The sequence below is a fragment of the Paroedura picta genome, chromosome 13 (genome assembly GCF_049243985.1).
Source record: "Paroedura picta isolate Pp20150507F chromosome 13, Ppicta_v3.0, whole genome shotgun sequence".
In the NCBI taxonomy this organism is placed as follows: Eukaryota; Metazoa; Chordata; class Lepidosauria; order Squamata; family Gekkonidae; genus Paroedura; species Paroedura picta.
The window spans coordinates 1848053-1864699 of record NC_135381.1 but is presented as its reverse complement, the minus strand read 5'-3'; the positions used below and the strand labels follow the sequence as shown (position 1 = coordinate 1864699).

Genomic DNA, 16647 nt, shown 5'->3' with positions numbered 1-16647 from the left:
CTAGGAAGTGCGCAGGGGGGGGACGGGACTGAAAGTGCTGGCCCGCAACTGTGCCCGTGCAAAGGGATTAAAAATCTGAGAAAGCTGAGAACGAGTCAGCGGGTGGCACAAGCAGGAGGACAACTGAGGAACAGTCCTAAAGAAAGGCTAACTTCTTATCCAACGTATCAGCATATCACAAAAAACCTCATGCACGAGAAGTGAGTCAGTCCACCTGCGAGTCGAGTACAAGAACATGCAATGCTGTATTATTCTCACCTTTACCTGCTCTATAGGTCTTGGCCTGGTTGACTGGCATGGGGGTCATGGGAATCGGATACAGGGGCTGCAAAAGAAGATGAGGGGCCATGAAATGGAGACAGCCACAGGCACACGTGTGTGCACGTACCCCTTCCCCATTCTTCCAGTGACAATCTAACACTGATTTACTGCCAGATTTAATGCTCCACTAGCTTCATGGTTCACACCTGGGCACTTACAGTTGGCCACTCCGTTTTAATGACCGTCACCGTTCTGGTTTCCTTGGGCCAGTGCGGCCCCCCTGAGCGGATGCCTGGCACAGCCGAGGAAACCCCCTCCAGTGTGCGCTGCGGTTTCAAAGCAGCAGCTGGGAACACCTGCTTGGGAGAATCTCTGGCAGTCGGCCACAGCCGGTGGCCTCGCTCACCACTGCAGTGGGACATCCTCCCATGTTCATGGCGGTGCGACTCAGCACAGAACAGATTCCTGACATAATGCCGCTCCACAACCTGGCAAAGTTTTAAGCTTTCCTGAATGCAAGAGGGAGGTGGCACAAGTTGACAGAGATAAGCCCTCTGCAGAAATCACAAGGCAGTTCACAGCTTGTGGCTTCTCAGCAGAAACGCTAAGGAACGTGTCGAACAAATCACCCAGTCCCAGGGCAGGAGGTTCAGGACACACAGAAGAAGAAGAAGAAGAAGAAGAGTTGGTTTCTATACCCAGCTTTTCACTACCGGATGGGAGTCTCAACTTGGCTTACGATCGCCCTCCCTGCCTCTCCCCACAACAGACACCCTGGAAGGTAGGTGAGGCTGAGAGAGCCCTGAGAGAACTGTGACTGGCCCAAAGTCACCCAGCCGGCTGCATCTGGAGGAGGAGTGGGGAGTCAAACCTGGTTCTCCAGCTTTGAGGCCACTGCTCTTAACCACGACACCAAGCTGAAAATACAACCTCCACATTAAGTGGCATGACACTTCTGAATCCCAAAGAGAGAGAGAGAGAGAGAGAGAGAGAGAGAGAGAGAGAGAGAGAGAGAGAGAGGAGAGAGGAGGCAACATCAGAAGGCCTTGGCCACAACACCCTGTTGCTGGCCATCTAGATCAGGGGTAGTCAGTTTGGTGTAGTGGTTAGGAGTGCGGACTTCTAATCTGGCGAACCGGGTTTGATTCTGCGCTCCCCCACGTGCAGCCAGCTGGGTGACCTTGGGCTCGCCACGGCGCTGATAAAACTGTTCTGACCGAGCAGGAATATCAGGGCTCTCTCAGCCTCACCCACCCCACAGGGTGTCTGTTGTGGGGAGAGGAATGGGAAGGCGACTGTAAGCCGCTTTGAGCCTCCTTCGGGTAGAGAAAAGCGGCATATAAGAACCAACTCTTCTTCTTCTAGTCAAACTGCGGCCCTCCAGATGTCCATGGACTACAATTCCCATGAGGCCCTGCCAGCATTCGCATTTGCTAGCAGGGGCTCCTGGGAATTGTAGTCCATGGACATCTGGAGGGCCAGTTTGACTACCCTGACCTAGAGAAATGGGCTGTCCACTACCTGAGGCAGGAAGCTGGACTCAGTGGACTCAGTGGGCTCTTCTTAGGCTCTTATGAAAAAGCTGAGCCTCCCCATTCCCCTGGCCTAACCCACATTTCCCCAAAAGTATCATTCAATGACTATCGGTTTGCCCCATCCAAACCCCTGTGCACGGTACCTGAACGCCTGGGCTGACGGGAACAGGATACATCATGTTGGGTGCAAAACAAACGGGCTGAGTGTACACCGGAGTCGGCTGCTGGTGGCCCACCATGGAAGGGCTGGGCTGCGCTTGTGGACGGGGGGACGTCGGTGTGGTGGAAGGCTTGGGCTGCAAGCAAAACAGGACAGCTGAGCGGCAGCCACACCCCGGAGAGGCCAACTGCACACAGACCCAAGCAGCCGTGGACTGTCCTAGCAAGGTGTTTTAAGGCGTGCGCGCACATGCAAGCATACACGATGCGGGGGTCACCTCTGAACAGGAGCATCTGCAGCACTTCAGGTTTGGGACAGCAAAGGGAAAAGGTGAGGATGTTTCCTCCCCTCCTACTCACCTGAGCAAACGACCGAGGATTGAACTCCTTCGCATTAGGGTTAAGTGTGGATTTTCTAACTTGTCTAAAAAGAAAAGGGGAAAAGACAGACGGAAGCCGCACGTGAGAGTTCGCCCTGGAAGTGAACGATCCATCTAATCCTGGTGGTTTCACCTTCTAAGACGTAGCAGGACATCTGGCGGTGGCCAAATTCTATAACACATCCTTTCGGAATAGTTTTTAAGAGCTCGGTAGCTTGGCTTTCTCTACGTGGGGGTGGGTGCAGCAACATTGGGAGGAATAGAGGAGAGCAAGAGTTCTGTAGCACCTTAAAGATGAGCATAATTTGTGGCAGTGACTCGGGAAATCTACCCCCCTGTAAGGAACTGCATTTATTTAGCCTACAGATTTTCATATATTCAGTTATGCAAATAACATAAAGGCAGGGAACACTTACAAGGCTGCTTCCAAGCATTTTACAGTATTTTGCATTCATTTGCAGAGCAGATAAGTTAATCTAATATTGAAATAAAAAGCTTTTTTCTTTCCAGAAGTCTCTTGCCCGAAAAGGCAGGCCATCTACGGATGAAAGGACCCAAATTTGGTTCCCCTGCCACCCTTCTGCAGTATTTCTCCTTGAAGACAGAAGTCACGGTCCTTCTCTAATGCTTTGTTCTGATGAGGATCCCTTTAAAAGATTCTAGTGCTTTAACTCTCCTAGTGAGAAGTGCTAGGGCCTGGAATTCCAGCTCCAACAATCAAGCCTTGAAACCCTGCCTCCTGCCATAACTTTGGAAGCAAGCCACAAAGAGATGAGGCTTGCAATCGACCACGACGACGGCTGTGCTGGCTGGCTCACGGATCCCTGTCCCCACACGCCTGTCAGACCAGCAGGCTGCTTGGGCTCCAACCATCCTGGAGGCCTCTCTGGCTCCCCTCCAACGGGGGAGGGAGCACTGCTGGATTACGTGTGCAGCTGCTGCTGTGGAAGGGGATCTCCAAAAGCCTGCTGTGAAGCATGAAGCTTGAGCTATGATCCAGCCAGTTCTCCGGAAGGTCCAGGAACCGATCCCTGCCTCTGACAGCAGAGACTGGCTTGGAGATGCTTGCAGCCGTTCGCTGAGACTGAGATGCTTGTAGCTGTCAGCCACTTGGGCAAGCCCCACAAAGCTAGCTCATTTCAGAAGGGACAGAGGAAAAAACCCATACCATTCATCCCGCTGGTGTTCTCGGAGAAGGCACGACCAAAACCTGAGGCAGAAACTCCCCCCAGTGGAAGTCTGAAGCTTGCACAAATGAGCAAGCCAGAGGAACTTTCCTCTGCTCAAGGCCCGCCTCTCCGGAAGCACCAGCCTCCCGAAAGCTCTGGAGAGGCACCCTGCCCAAGGAGAAGTCCTGGCAGGAGAAAAAGCGCCATCCCACCCCACCCTGGATTTGGAACTAACTGCTCACACTCCCCCTAAACGCTGCCTTCTCTGCACATTGCCCTGCAAAGCCCTGTGCACATTTCCAACAACAAAACAACGTGTGAACAAAAATGCTTTCTGCAGATTCCATATATAAAGGCACAAATCACAGGCAAGGAGTGCCACAGAAAGCACGAAATCCCGCCGCCCCCGCGGGCACGGGGCAGTCCAGGTGGGGGCTCTGCAGCCAGGGTCACTCACTCGGTGGTGTCTTTCTTCTCTTCTTTGTCCTCCTTCTCTTGCTTCGCTCCTGGGCCGGAGGTCTGCACCCCCTGCGAGGTCACCTCCGGCCCCTGCTTCTGCTCCACGGTGCTGCCGGTGGGTGATATGCTGGGGCTGTTTCCCTTGCTGCTGCCGCTGTTTGAGGGGGCGCTGCTGCCGGTTTCAACGAGGGAGTCTTTGCCGCTCAAGTCAGCTTTCTCCTTGGGCGCCTCTCTCGATTTTTCATTGTCTCGGTTTTTGCTTAGCAGCTGTTCCACCGTGTCTGGAGTGGAACTTGGTTGTAACTGGGGAAAAGAAAGGATTTACACTTTTCAACAAGTACCTCCTGACTTAGGACAGATAAGAGACCAGGCACAAGGTACGGTCAGTGGTTTGTACATTATCTCCATCGTCTACAACTTGAAATAAATCCCATTTGCTAAAATATTACTGCTCTAGCCCGCACTACCATAAAAGCAAAGCACGCAAACATAGGGTTACTTTAACAGGAACTAATCTCCAGAAGAGCTACTCAGGACAAACAGGTTTCTGAGCGTGTTCTGGGATACTGGAACATTAAGGTTCCTTCATGCATGACTTTTGCAATGTACCAGGCTTCTTACAAAAATTTAAAAAGGAAGTGAGACAGACACGTCCAACAGATGAGTGCCACAGAGGCACACTCAGAGAGCCTGGATGGTACAGCTCCCTGCAAGGTATCAAACCTGGATTTGCTGCTTCATTGTGTGGAGCAGCCTTAAAGCCGCCAGGACTAATTTTGTAAGACTCAACTGTGCTCAGGCACTTCAAGCATGCCTTGAAATACAAACGCTTTGGATCACATTAAAACTATTTTAAAACCCATCAACGAAACCTAGCAACAAAATCAAGAACAGTGCAAAGGAAAACCGTGCTGGAGGGAAAGGGCGAGCCTTTGATCCAAGGGCCCAAGAGAAGCGCCTGGCCAAGAATGGGAAAAGGTGCCAACTTATTTGGACTAAAAGGCATGTTTTCCCCACAAATGTGAATGAAATCACAGAAAGGGAAGCAGCTCTCTCCAATTGCATTTCGGCAAGTTGTGCAGGTGCCTGCTCCCCCTCAAGTCACGCTTGGCTGCCAGCGCACCCCAACGCCCTCAGCAGGATCTCACTCCAGCAGGCGACAAACGAACTCCCTCAGAGCAGATGCCGCCCACGGCCCACTTCTGCCTTCGGGTCAGACAACAGACGTGCCCACGGGGCTCCCTGTAGCTGCCCAGGCTGCGTTCCCCACCACCCTTGCACCTGCTTGCCTCCCTCAACCAGACATCAAGGCATACCACCGCCAAACAAAGCTTCATCAAGCGCTACTGATTCCCGTGAGCGGCATGCGTGTCCCCAGCTCTCCCCCCACCCCAACAAAGCAGGCGCAAAAGCCCTTCACTCTAGCAGAGTTATGCTCCCGCGGGGGGGGGCATTCATACAGCCCGACCTGCAACTCCCGTCTGCACAGGAAAAGGGAAAAGGCACTCACCCTGAAGTCATTCTTGAACTTCTTTAAATCATCAATCTGTTTTCTATGTTCTAAAACGGCTGGAGACACCCCTGTCAAATAACATACATTATATCAGGATTAATTCTTGACCCAGCGCCAGCTCGTTTAGCAGGAAGCGGAGGTGGTGAAGGGGGGGTGGGGGAATAACCGTGTCCAAATGAAAAGCAAGCCAATGTCCCAACAGGAAAGCCCCCAAGCACAGATTCTGGATCACTGCCTAACTCAGGGGAGAAGAAAGAAACAAGAATTTACTAAAAACTGTAATACAATCACAACGCAAGAAGGATCAAGCAGCTGGAACAACACAACAACTGGCCTAGTTTGTCATTCCCCCCCCACCATTGCATGCACAGGAGTGTGAGACATTTCCCAAATCTCTACAGTCTCCTAAAAACAGCCTCCCAAAGGGGTGCTCCCAAAGAGCATAAAAATCAACGCAATGACAAGGATATTACATTGAATATTGAGCGTCTTTGCACTGTATGCCCTCTGCGGGGTTATGCGGCCTTTCCCAGATGTTTAGAGGGCCACTGTCCTCACTAGACGTCACTGGAGCCCACGTCTCCCCTCCTGTTCATCTCTTTCCCCCCAGGGGAAAATGACTGAGGGATTGACTGGCTGGCTCCTGCATCTTACTTCCCCCCTGGTCTGAGGGGGAAAGGGTAACACGCAGACCCTGTCAATGTGCCATGCACTGTAACAGCCACAAAGCAAGGAACTCTGCAGAACTAGGGCTCAGCAGGCCATTCACGTGCCCGCTAGTCCAAATGAAGCAGCGCACACGCCGTCTGGAAGTTAATTCGCAGGACATCTGGAAGGAGCACCCATTTTCTCGGCTGCACGCTGAGAGCGGCCTCCTGTTTTTTCCCATACAAAGAAAATGCGCCACTTCTGCAGTCTGTCTAGTCTGGTGCCAACTGCACTTCAACAACTGAAACCAACTGGGACTGGCACAGAACAAACTTTTGTTGTCTGCAACCCCCATGCATACGCAAAAGCCCACAACATGTACCATCGGGGACTCCTACCTTTGCATTCAGGTTTGCTAAAATTAGGAGACACTTCACTTGGCTTCAGGTTTTCTTTGTTCCCGGCAGGAGAAGAATTCTGCCTCGGATCTTGAAGCCTGGAATCTTTAGCTAAGCAGGGTAGACCACAAACTATCAGTTGCACGCAAAGCAATCCATCTGCCTAAAGTATAATCCTCCATAGAATCCCAGAATCCTAGAGTTGGAAGGGGCCATACAGGCCATCTAGTCCAGCCCCCTGCTCAACCCAGGATCAGCCCAAAGCATCCTATCGTATCAGAGCAGCACAACAAGGAAAGAGGGAGGGGAAACATGACCATTTTCGTGTCCTGTCAAATCCTACGAGTGCAAACATAATTATCCTGCTTCGTTTCTACTTATGGGAGGGAAAAATGACATTCCAGGACTAGGAAAGCTTCCATCACAACCGAGCTATTTGCATGCCATGTATTTTTCGTAATGGGATCTGCAAAGTAAATGAATGTTCTATCTTCTGAGAGGGCAATCTGATTTTTTAAAAAGCAATTTATTTGAATATGGAGAGGTTGACAAAACAACAGGTGCTAAGAAAACAAGACAGGCGCTAGAATGTGAATACAGGTGTCACTGTTCCAGGGGGAGAAGGGGGGCAGGGGTTGAGAGAGAAACATTTCAAGCATATTGTGTCACCACAGTGCCAGATTGCCAGCTGTTAAAACAAAAAGACCTTTGGTACAGCAGACATGTCATCTCAATTTCCGCCTGACATGCACTGAACCTAGAGGCATTCTGCAGCTTTCAACCAAATGCACACACAGTAAGAATATAAGCCATTTTTCTAGGGAATGTAATGAATTATTCCAGGATTATCCATGCCTTTTTAATTGCACAGATATCTTATCCACTATCATGCCTTTCCATATTTCTTTATTTCAGCATGAAAATCACTACGATGTCGAAGTATTAAAATTCTAATCTTGTCAGACTTAGAGCAATAAAAAAGGAGAAAGTGACGAAACCACCTTTTCCTGGTCATTAACGATTTGTGACAACAAAACAGGGCGATGCAATTTTTAGCAGCCATTCAGAAAATTACACGGATGCCTGTAGAGCCACCAGCAACCTCCCCAAAGAGCTCCGTACAGAGATGAAGAAAGCTGGCTGCACAATGATGAGCAAACCAAAGGCATAAAAATAAACGTGTGGGTGGATAATTGTCCCCTGACTGTTTCGGCGCAAAAGCAATTTTTAGATCGTTGCATGCTTCTGCAATTCTACTTAAGCTCGGAATGGGATGAAATAATAGATACTTTACCTTCCCCAGATGGGGTTCCTGCTCTATTGGATGCTGGACTGGCAGGGGTGGGAGAAGCCGCTGGGACAGGAGAGGCTGCAGACTCTGCCGGAGTAGAGCCAGCTTGGGAAGAAGAGAGAGCCGGCCCAGCGGACACACTTCCAATGCTGCTTTGCCTTGGAGACCGAGGTCTGTGTGCTTTAGGAGACAGCCTAGGAGCTGGGGGGGGGGGGGGCAGGGAGGAGAGATTCTACTGTAATGCCATGCAGCTGTTTGGTACTAATGAAGCTGAAATCTAATGCCATATTTACATTGAACTTATAAAATGATTTTTAAAAGCCTACTGACAAAATTCCCCATGTCTGTGATTTAGCATCTCTCTCTACCTTAGCAGCAGCTGTATCGCATACAATAAGGGACTCCAGCACTCAGCTCTGACTGCACCAAAACAGAAATTGTGGAGACCTTATTTGTAGGCCAGCTAACCTCCCACTAATCCCACAGCTAACAATCCCCACTTGCACCAAGGTGAGACACCCAGCTTGGTGGAGTGGTTAGGAGTGCGGACTGCTAAACTGGCAAGCCAGGTTTGATTCCCCGCTCCTCCCCCACGTGCAACCAGCTGGGTGACTTTGACTTCAACACAGCCCTGATAAAGCTGTTCTGACCGAGCAGTAATCTCAGGGCTCTCTCAGCCTCACCCACCTCACAGGGTGTCTGTTCTGGGGAGAGGAAAGGGAAGGAGACTGTAAGCCGCTTTGAGACTCCTTCGGGTAGGGAAAAGTGGCATATAAGAACCAACTCTTCTTCTTCTTCTGTAATCTCAGGGCTCTCTCAGCCTCCCCTCCCCTCACAGGGTGTCTGTTTTGGGGAGAGGAAAGGGAAGGCGACTGTAAGCCGCTTTGAGACTCCTTCGGGTAGAGAAAAGCGGCATATAAGAACCAACTCTTCTTCTTCTTCAGTAATCTCAGGGCTCTCAGCCTTACCCACCTCACAGGGTGTCTGTTGTGGGGAGAGGAAAGGGAAGGAGACTGTAAGCCGCTTTGAGACTCCTTCGGGTAGGGAAAAGTGGCATATAAGAACCAACTCTTCTTCTTCTTCTGTAATCTCAGGGCTCTCTCAGCCTCCCCTCCCCTCACAGGGTGTCTGTTGTGGGGAGAGGAAAGGGAAGGCGACTGTAAGCCGCTTTGAGACTCCTTCGGGTAGGGGAAAGCGGCATCTAAGAACCAACTCTTCTTCTTCTCACATGTATCCATAGCATGCAGCCAAGGATTGGCAGGCAGTAAAGCTCCAAATGAAAGGGGGGAAGCCTAGTTGCTGCCAATGGAAAACACTCCACTACCTGATAGCCAACTACATATATATATATATATGTCCCTTTAACTGAAGTTTAGCTGCCCAAACTGCCTGACTTAGCCCATGCTCCTGAGGACCTGGGAACTAAGAAGGGTTGGGAACGGCCTGTACTGGGATGGGACCTTGCAGAACGGAGCCCCCACTGGCAGGAAGAGCCTCCCCAGCTGCCTTCTGGGTTCATTTCTCACAGGGGTGTAATCCAGAGGGGAAGGCTGACCAGGCCGATGAGAGAAACGGCCCCCTTGCTGCTCTGCCCTCCCCAGTCGTCACCTGGTTTCTAGGCGGGTGGAATAAGGAACAAGAACTAACTGACCAACGATCACTCCCAATGTTATTTACATCAGAGGCTGCTGCCTAGTAACCAAGCAGTGGCCGAGCCAAAGAGAGCTAGAGCCACGCTTCACCTACCGCCGCTGACGACCGAGGACCACGTGCCCCCGGAAGGGCTGCCTCTTGCCGACGTGGGAGCTGCCGCTTCCCCGGGTACGTTGTGGGAGACGAATTCTAAGCCACTCGAAATGGCACCCCTTCCCGTGGGGACCCTGTGGCCTCGAGGGTGCCTTTGTGCCTTGGGAGACATTCGTGGAGGGCCTGGAGAAAGGAGCACACACGCACACACATGCCCTAAACTGTGAATATCACACACACGCTTTCTCCACCAGCCTCATCCCCCGTTAAACCCAACAGACAAGTCAGCATCTAAATGCGACCTATATCTGAGATCTCCTAACAGTTTTTTCTTGTTTCCTATGGGTCTTGGCAAGCAGGACTCTCAGGACATGGCAAACAGATGGAGGAATGTGTGTGAGCACGGAAGAGAATTTCATTTTAGCTTCTGTGGCCCACCAACGCTCAAAAGATTTCACCCAATTCTCATCTGTGTGTTTTAGGGTAGAAGCTTCTAACCGTTCCAGTGGAAGAAAGGTTGGAAAATGCGATGGTAAAAAATGCAAAATTAAGGCAAAAGCCAAACAAGGAATTTCAACGTATCAAATTTTCAACTCTTGCACTTTCTGAATTTTTACATGTCAAGTGTTTCAAGAGCTTTCTTGAGCACTTCACGTTGTCACAGTGTTTTAGACTGAGGAACCCACACACCCCAAAAACATATCTTTGCCTCTCCCAGATCCATCCACACAATATGCAAATTAGTTACTTTCAGGTTCACAGCACAGGGGACCACCCAGACAGAAGTGAAATGGATGAAGCTCACAAACACAAACAGGTCCCACCCCGTTCTAGCTGCTCTCTCCCAACACAGGGCCTGAGGGGAGGATTTTGCTACGGGCACAATCTGGAGGGCTCTGGTGGATTTGAAGCAAAGCCCTCCATCATTAACCTCTGTGAGACAACACTGAAGCAGCACTGCCGTCTGCACAGGGGCCCTCAGCACCAGGTGCATCTTCCACTGCCTTACACAGAATGCATCCATCCTGCCCCCTCCCTGGCATCTCAACGTGGCTGCAAGTTATCAACATGAAACAAGATTATTATGTGCCTCATTTTGTCCTTCCTCTAAGAATTCAGAGCCACACGCATGATCCCCTCTGTGAGACAGGTCATTGGCTGTGAGACCGGATACACCTGGCCCAAGATCGCCCAGCAAGATTCATAGGGACGGACACCTGGATATTAGAACCCCCTAGTCACAGTCTGGCACTAAAAGTACTCCATAATGCTGAATCGATGCTCACTAAGACACCAACTCCACATCCTCACTAAAAATAAGGCCTGGGGAACTGCAGCCTTGTGCAGTAACTGAGATTCATGGTTGCGGCCAGTGGGGTAAGGGATTGCATCCAGTTAAGGGACTGCAAGGCTTTTGTCAGCATAGACTCCAGGGCTTATCAAAGGACTGTGTTAGGGTCAATTTTTGAGGGTCCCAAAAACAAGTTTAGCTTGTTTTTCAAAGCTTTGGGAGAGGGAGACTGTTCTGTTTGATTACTGCAAATTCCCCCCCCCCTTAAAATAAAAGTTAACAATAAACAATTGTCTAAAACAAAAAAGGATTTTTAAAATATAAAAAGCACATAAATTGTATGTTCTGTAGTGGAGAGGGAGCGATCCTGTTAGGCTAACTCACAGGCTGGGGTGGGGAAAACACAAAGGCAAACAAAAACTCATGAGCCGAAACGGTGGCGTTTGTACCTTCTGAAGACATGCGTTTAGGCATAGTGGAGACAGGAGCTGGAGAGCCATGAGCAGAGGGGTGAGACGGGGGCCTGGAGGGCCGCCTTGTAGGGGTGGCTGCCCGAGGTGGAAGAGAGTTGGGAGCTGACTGGTAGCGAGAAGGTGGGCGAGAGGAAGGAGATGGGCAAGGCGATGACCAGGAGGGAACACCTGACAGAACAAATGATATGAAGGAAAGCATAAAAACGGAAGAAAATAATTATGGGGGGGAAAAACAGGAGAAAATAAAAAAAACTAAAAATGACAAAAATGATTTCTCATACTTCTTTTAAACCCTCGGGAGACGTCTACAGGTTTAGAAGGATACCAACGTGATAAAGCCGGATTCTGGGTTATTCTACCCTCTTTGCAAAAGAAGAACCCATTGGTGGCAACTGTCAATGATTTGAATTCAGCGTTTCAAGCCCTGGCCACACTGCCAACATTCGGGGCACCCTCTGACACCACAGAGTGGCACTCATGCCAGCACCAGCAAGGCCACCTTCAGCATTCAGTCCATGGGGGCAAACCATGTTGGCACTGCCGCTTCCAGACCGGCTACGGAGCAATAAAAGCTATTCAGCTACATTCAGCAGCTAGCATGTTATACGACTTCTATGTACTCGCGTGTTTTATTGGGGTTTTATTGTGGATAAATTGTACTCTGCCACGAGCTGATTCCAGGAGTGGCGGGAAATAAATTAAATAATAATAACAATAATTTGTGGACTGAATCACAGATTCACTCATCATTTGGGAGGAGAAAGAAGCCAGGAAACAACCTTCAATTTAGTCCCGTCTGCCTGTGGATTATGGCAGCAGGTTCCCTTAGAGCAGGGGTAGTCAAACTGTGGTCCTCCAGATGTCCATGGACTACAATTCCCCGCGTTCGCTGGCAGGGGCTCATGGGAATTGTAGTCCATGGACATCTGGAGGGCCGCAGTTTGACTACCCCTGCCTTAGAGGGCATTATTCTCCTCTGCCCAGTCTCAAACTTCAGAAGTGGTTCTACGGTTTAGTACACCCCTTGTTAACAGTTTCCTCTAGCCAGTTTTGAAAGTGAACTCTTTCAAAAATACAATATCAGCGCATGCAGAACTAATTGGTTCCCAGGGCAAATCAAGTGGGCAGAGTCATACTGGAGAGGAGACGGCTGGTGGGAAAGCATGCCCTGCCCCCCGCCAATGTTATGCCTCTACCTAAGCAGAGTTCTTACTCTCCTAGCGGTGAGACGCGACACAACAGGCTACTTCAAAGAAGAGCCACCGCAGGGCTTCCGTCAACGGCAAGCATGCACAAGAGCTTTCTCGTGGAAGTCACAAGGGATACTTGCCTCCGTTAACTACTCTTTGGTCTGCTCCAGAACTAGAACTGTAGTCCGATGAGTGAGACCCGGACCTTGAGATTGGGGGGCCTGATCCTGATTGGCCCATCCTTGGGGAATTCTGCCTTCCGGGTGTCCAGGACAGGGCCTCTCTACTCCGCTGTCCAGGTGGAATGTACTTGCTCTCCCTGAAAGAGAAGGGAAACACACAATGCTTTGTCAAGACAATGGGCAGGGAAACTACAAACATGCTCAGAAATGGGAGAACAAGAGGGAACACTCTGGGAATTTGAACTGCACTTCAATGGAGAACCTTGTCTCATAACACAGGAGGCTGGATTCACACGTAGATCCATGGAGATGACATGTCATTTGAAGAAGACCAAAGGGTCCAAACACGCAGCTCCTTAAGAGTTCACAGGCAGAAACCTTTACATACTCAGAAAAGGCTTTGACATAGCAAATTAGTCAAACCGTCTGGATTTAGCTCAGCAGCCCAAAACGTTTCTCACACGTAGCATCTGTTAGTGCGTGATTCCCGTACCTGCTTGTCACACTGTGGCCCTCTCGTTCGCTCACGTTCCTCTGAACAGCGGTGTATTTTTCTTCCTCTGACCGGTCGTCGTTTTCCAGAGCTGCCCGAGCTTTGTACTGAGCGCTGGATTCAATTTCTTCTGCCAACTGTGTTGCTCTGGCTTCCCGCTTTAAAAATTCTTCTGAGTTATCCCTTTCTAAGGGCACCCTAGAAGAGGGAAAGGAGAAGAAGAGCAAAGACTGATTCCCAGGCATCGGTCGTTGTTATTAGGTGATGTTTTATGCCTGTGGTTTCCACGTGTGTCTTTGGCAAGTCTCGTTCATAATGACCTGTCTACCAAGGAATTCCCGTACAAGGGGAGTATCTGGGAAAGCACCGCTCTGCTCAAGCAAGGCACTAGCAAAATTCAGGGGCCACACCAAATGCCCTGCAAAGGTATGTCTCTATGCACCTCCAACGTGTCCTACCACCTTTGCACTGCAGGAGAAGACCAGTCATGGTTCACACCTGCGTCTCAGAGGTGTTCCTATACCATTATTGATCGAAAACATTTTGAAGGCAATGTATAATATCGGGACAATTAGCTACATACAATGCTCCATAACGCCCAGCAGTTAGCAGCTGTCTGCCCAGTTACTTCTACTACTTTAAGTGAATTTGGCACCAGTAAAATTGGCTAAATCTCTCGCTCTCTCCATGTATTTATATATATATATATATTCTGACAAGGTTGACTCAGCCTTCCATCCTTCCGAGGTCGGTAAAATGAGTACCCAGCTTGCTGGGGGGTAAACGGTGATGACTGGGGAAGGCACTGGCAAACCACCCCGTATTGAGTCTGCCAAGAAAACGCTAGAGGGCGTCACCCCAAGGGTCAGACATGACTCGGTGCTTGCACAGGGGATACCTTTACCTTTATATATTCTGAAATAAGGTAGACTGCATTACTTCCAGCTACAGATGGGAGATGCCATCTTTGAATGCTCACCCATGGAAAAGTTCCTATCCTAACCCATTTGATGTCGTGCCAGTCCAAACAGCGATACACACACAGCTGCTAAGGGCACCCTAATCTTTCTGCTCAGCAAGCCAACTGCAAAGCACAGAACGAAGGAGTGCTCAAGATAGCAGAATGGACCTTATTCCAAAAACAGCCTTTTCTTGCTCTGAAGGGTTCATTACAATTAACATGTAGCTAGGACTTACTGGCAACTTGTCTTTCTTTTTTTAACCACGATCTCCTGGAAAGATGAGGATATGCATATGGCAAGGGACTCTCTCCAGCGCCCCCGGTGAGGGCTCTGCGAAAAGACGGTGCAGGCAGGACGAGCCAGAAACAACCAGCATAAAAGAGAAAAACTTACGTATATGAAGATAAACTGCTGTCATAAGTCGACACGACGCCGTAGTTTTCTTCGTTGTATCGAAACATGTCGTTGGGATCCCATCCATTAGACTACAGGGGGGAAAAGCTTGGGTCTCAATAGGGTACAAATGCAGCTTGTTTCCTCAAGTTTGCAGACGTGTCTCTGTACTTGGCAATCAGAAGTTGCAAAGACTGGACACCGTTGAACGGCAGAGTCATTGCTTCCTAAGCACTGCTGCACCACAGCCACAGCCGAAAGAGGATTCACCACTGCAAACGCAGCAACGGTTTGCCTTCTGTGTGGTGAGCCAAGTCCCACACGTGTGTTTACCTGAGACCCGGGAATCTGACATGGGCATAAATTAATTTAAAATTCTTGCCCATTTTCGGAGTGATAAGACTCACAGAGTTCTTACGGAGTGCTAATTTCTTAACTCAGAAGGTCCAAAACTGTAATTTTCTCACAGTTGGAGAAGGGTTCGTTACCAGAGCCACAAAGCTCCTTCATTTTGAAGCAGAAGTTCAACAACGTCCAGTTTTACCCCCAATTTCCACTTTTACCTGAATGCCCTGTGTTCATCTTAAACAAATGTCCCCTCCAAGTGAAATTACAAAAAGGACAGGCAGTGCTGTTCTAGCCAAGTACACGTCTGCTTGAGAGATCCTCTGAAATAGCTTTTCAGGGACAGCAGGTGTGAAGAGCCATGATAAGTTACCTGGATCCCGCCCACCCCAGCCGTCCAAGGCACGATGTACTTACCACATCGGTTTCTAATGCTTCCAGTTCCTCTGCAGTGGAACCTTCTCCACCATCCCAAGGTTCAAGATCCTTCTCTTTGTGTTCACCGTTCACTTTAGCACTGATGGCAGAATCGGTAAAAGCATCTACAATTGAAAAACAAAAGTCAGAGCGAGCTGTTAAGAAATGTGAATCCTGAAGCTTCTCTTCCTTTCGGTCTCTTCTCTTGCTTAATCTGAGGGCTGGTCAGTGTGACAGCCCTAGTTCTGGTGCCCTTCCTTTTTCCTTCTTGGCTTGTTAGCACAGTACAGGAGATTAACCAGCTGGGTTTGGGAGACAGCTAGAAGAGGAAGCCTTGACTCTCAAAAGCCCATATCCCCCCCAAAAATCTTGTCTCTAACATGCTACTGGGCCTTCAGTTGGGTTCTCCTACTGTAGACCAACATGGCTACCTCCAGAAATTCTCCTGAAGGAGACAGTCCTGAGACCCCTTCATGAAACGGCTGTCCCCAACTCTCCCAGCAAGTATGAGCTAGCGCCCACTACCCCTTTCTGGGCTGGAGCTCTTCAGCAGCTGGTGACAGTGGTAGCCTTGTGGCCCCCGGCCCTATTTCTCTGGGTCCGTTGAAATCTGGTTTCTGGCCTGTTTTGTGAATAAAACTGCCTTGAAGGCCCAGATTACTGACATCTGCCAAAGGAGATGTTGAGGGTGTTCCCCTCCCCAAGGCCATGACCCTGTTGATTCCCATTCTCTGGCATCTCTCGATCTCATAACCCATGGTACATTTCTAGATAGCCAGGCTGGCATGAAATTGTGTGGCCAGAATGGATCCTGGCTGATGCTTCCTTTCCTGCTGCACAGCCCAGTACCAGGACCAATGTCCCCCCAGCATTGGTACGATGGATGTCTGCAGGAATCCCACCGGACTCCCACAGAACCCTTTCAACACCATCCAAGCCTTTTCAATGTCACCGTCCTCTTGGCTGTAGCTGTGCAGGGCAGGGGAAGATCAGGCGTACTGGCTAGTGGAAGCCAACTGGTTAACGAAGCCCGGGTTGATCAAAGGAAGTCAACTACTGCTAACCTTCTCTTGGAAGAGCCCCTTATAATTTTTTGAAGAATCTCAAGGCTCCCTGACAAGCTAGGGCAGTAGGGAGCTTCCAGACCCACTATGCTAGAGGGGAAATGGAAGATTTTAAAAGTCTTGTGCAAATGATACTGGCCTGCCAAGGATTACAAGATAACATCTGTAGAACACTTTGGACACAGAAATGCTGTGAGGGGACCTCAAATGTGTTTTGACACCTGAACTCCAGGTTTCACATCTCTCATAAAGGAGTCCTGTCATGACCAGAGTAATCT

At 49.7% G+C, this 16647-nt stretch overlaps 1 protein-coding gene across 8 annotated transcripts in view; it reads right to left on the bottom strand.

Moving 5' to 3' along the window:
• The window catches only part of ATXN2 (ataxin 2), a 43665-nt gene that overhangs the window by 10284 nt on the left and 16734 nt on the right, over positions 1–16647 (bottom strand). For 3 of the 8 annotated variants that reach the window (XM_077308157.1, XM_077308161.1, XM_077308159.1), the window contains 13 exons: positions 15306–15430; positions 14544–14635; positions 13189–13386; positions 12654–12832; positions 11300–11491; positions 9560–9742; positions 7817–8014; positions 6523–6633; positions 5474–5544; positions 3962–4266; positions 2316–2379; positions 1940–2092; positions 259–325 (listed from right to left, as the gene is read on the bottom strand). In XM_077308157.1, coding sequence (XP_077164272.1) covers positions 259–325; positions 1940–2092; positions 2316–2379; positions 3962–4266; positions 5474–5544; positions 6523–6633; positions 7817–8014; positions 9560–9742; positions 11300–11491; positions 12654–12832; positions 13189–13386; positions 14544–14635; positions 15306–15430 — 1938 coding nt within the window. The remainder of the gene's footprint in view (positions 1–258; positions 326–1939; positions 2093–2315; positions 2380–3961; positions 4267–5473; positions 5545–6522; positions 6634–7816; positions 8015–9559; positions 9743–11299; positions 11492–12653; positions 12833–13188; positions 13387–14543; positions 14636–15305; positions 15431–16647) is intronic. The other 5 variants (XM_077308158.1, XM_077308160.1, XM_077308162.1 and 2 more) reach the window with 3 other exon arrangements.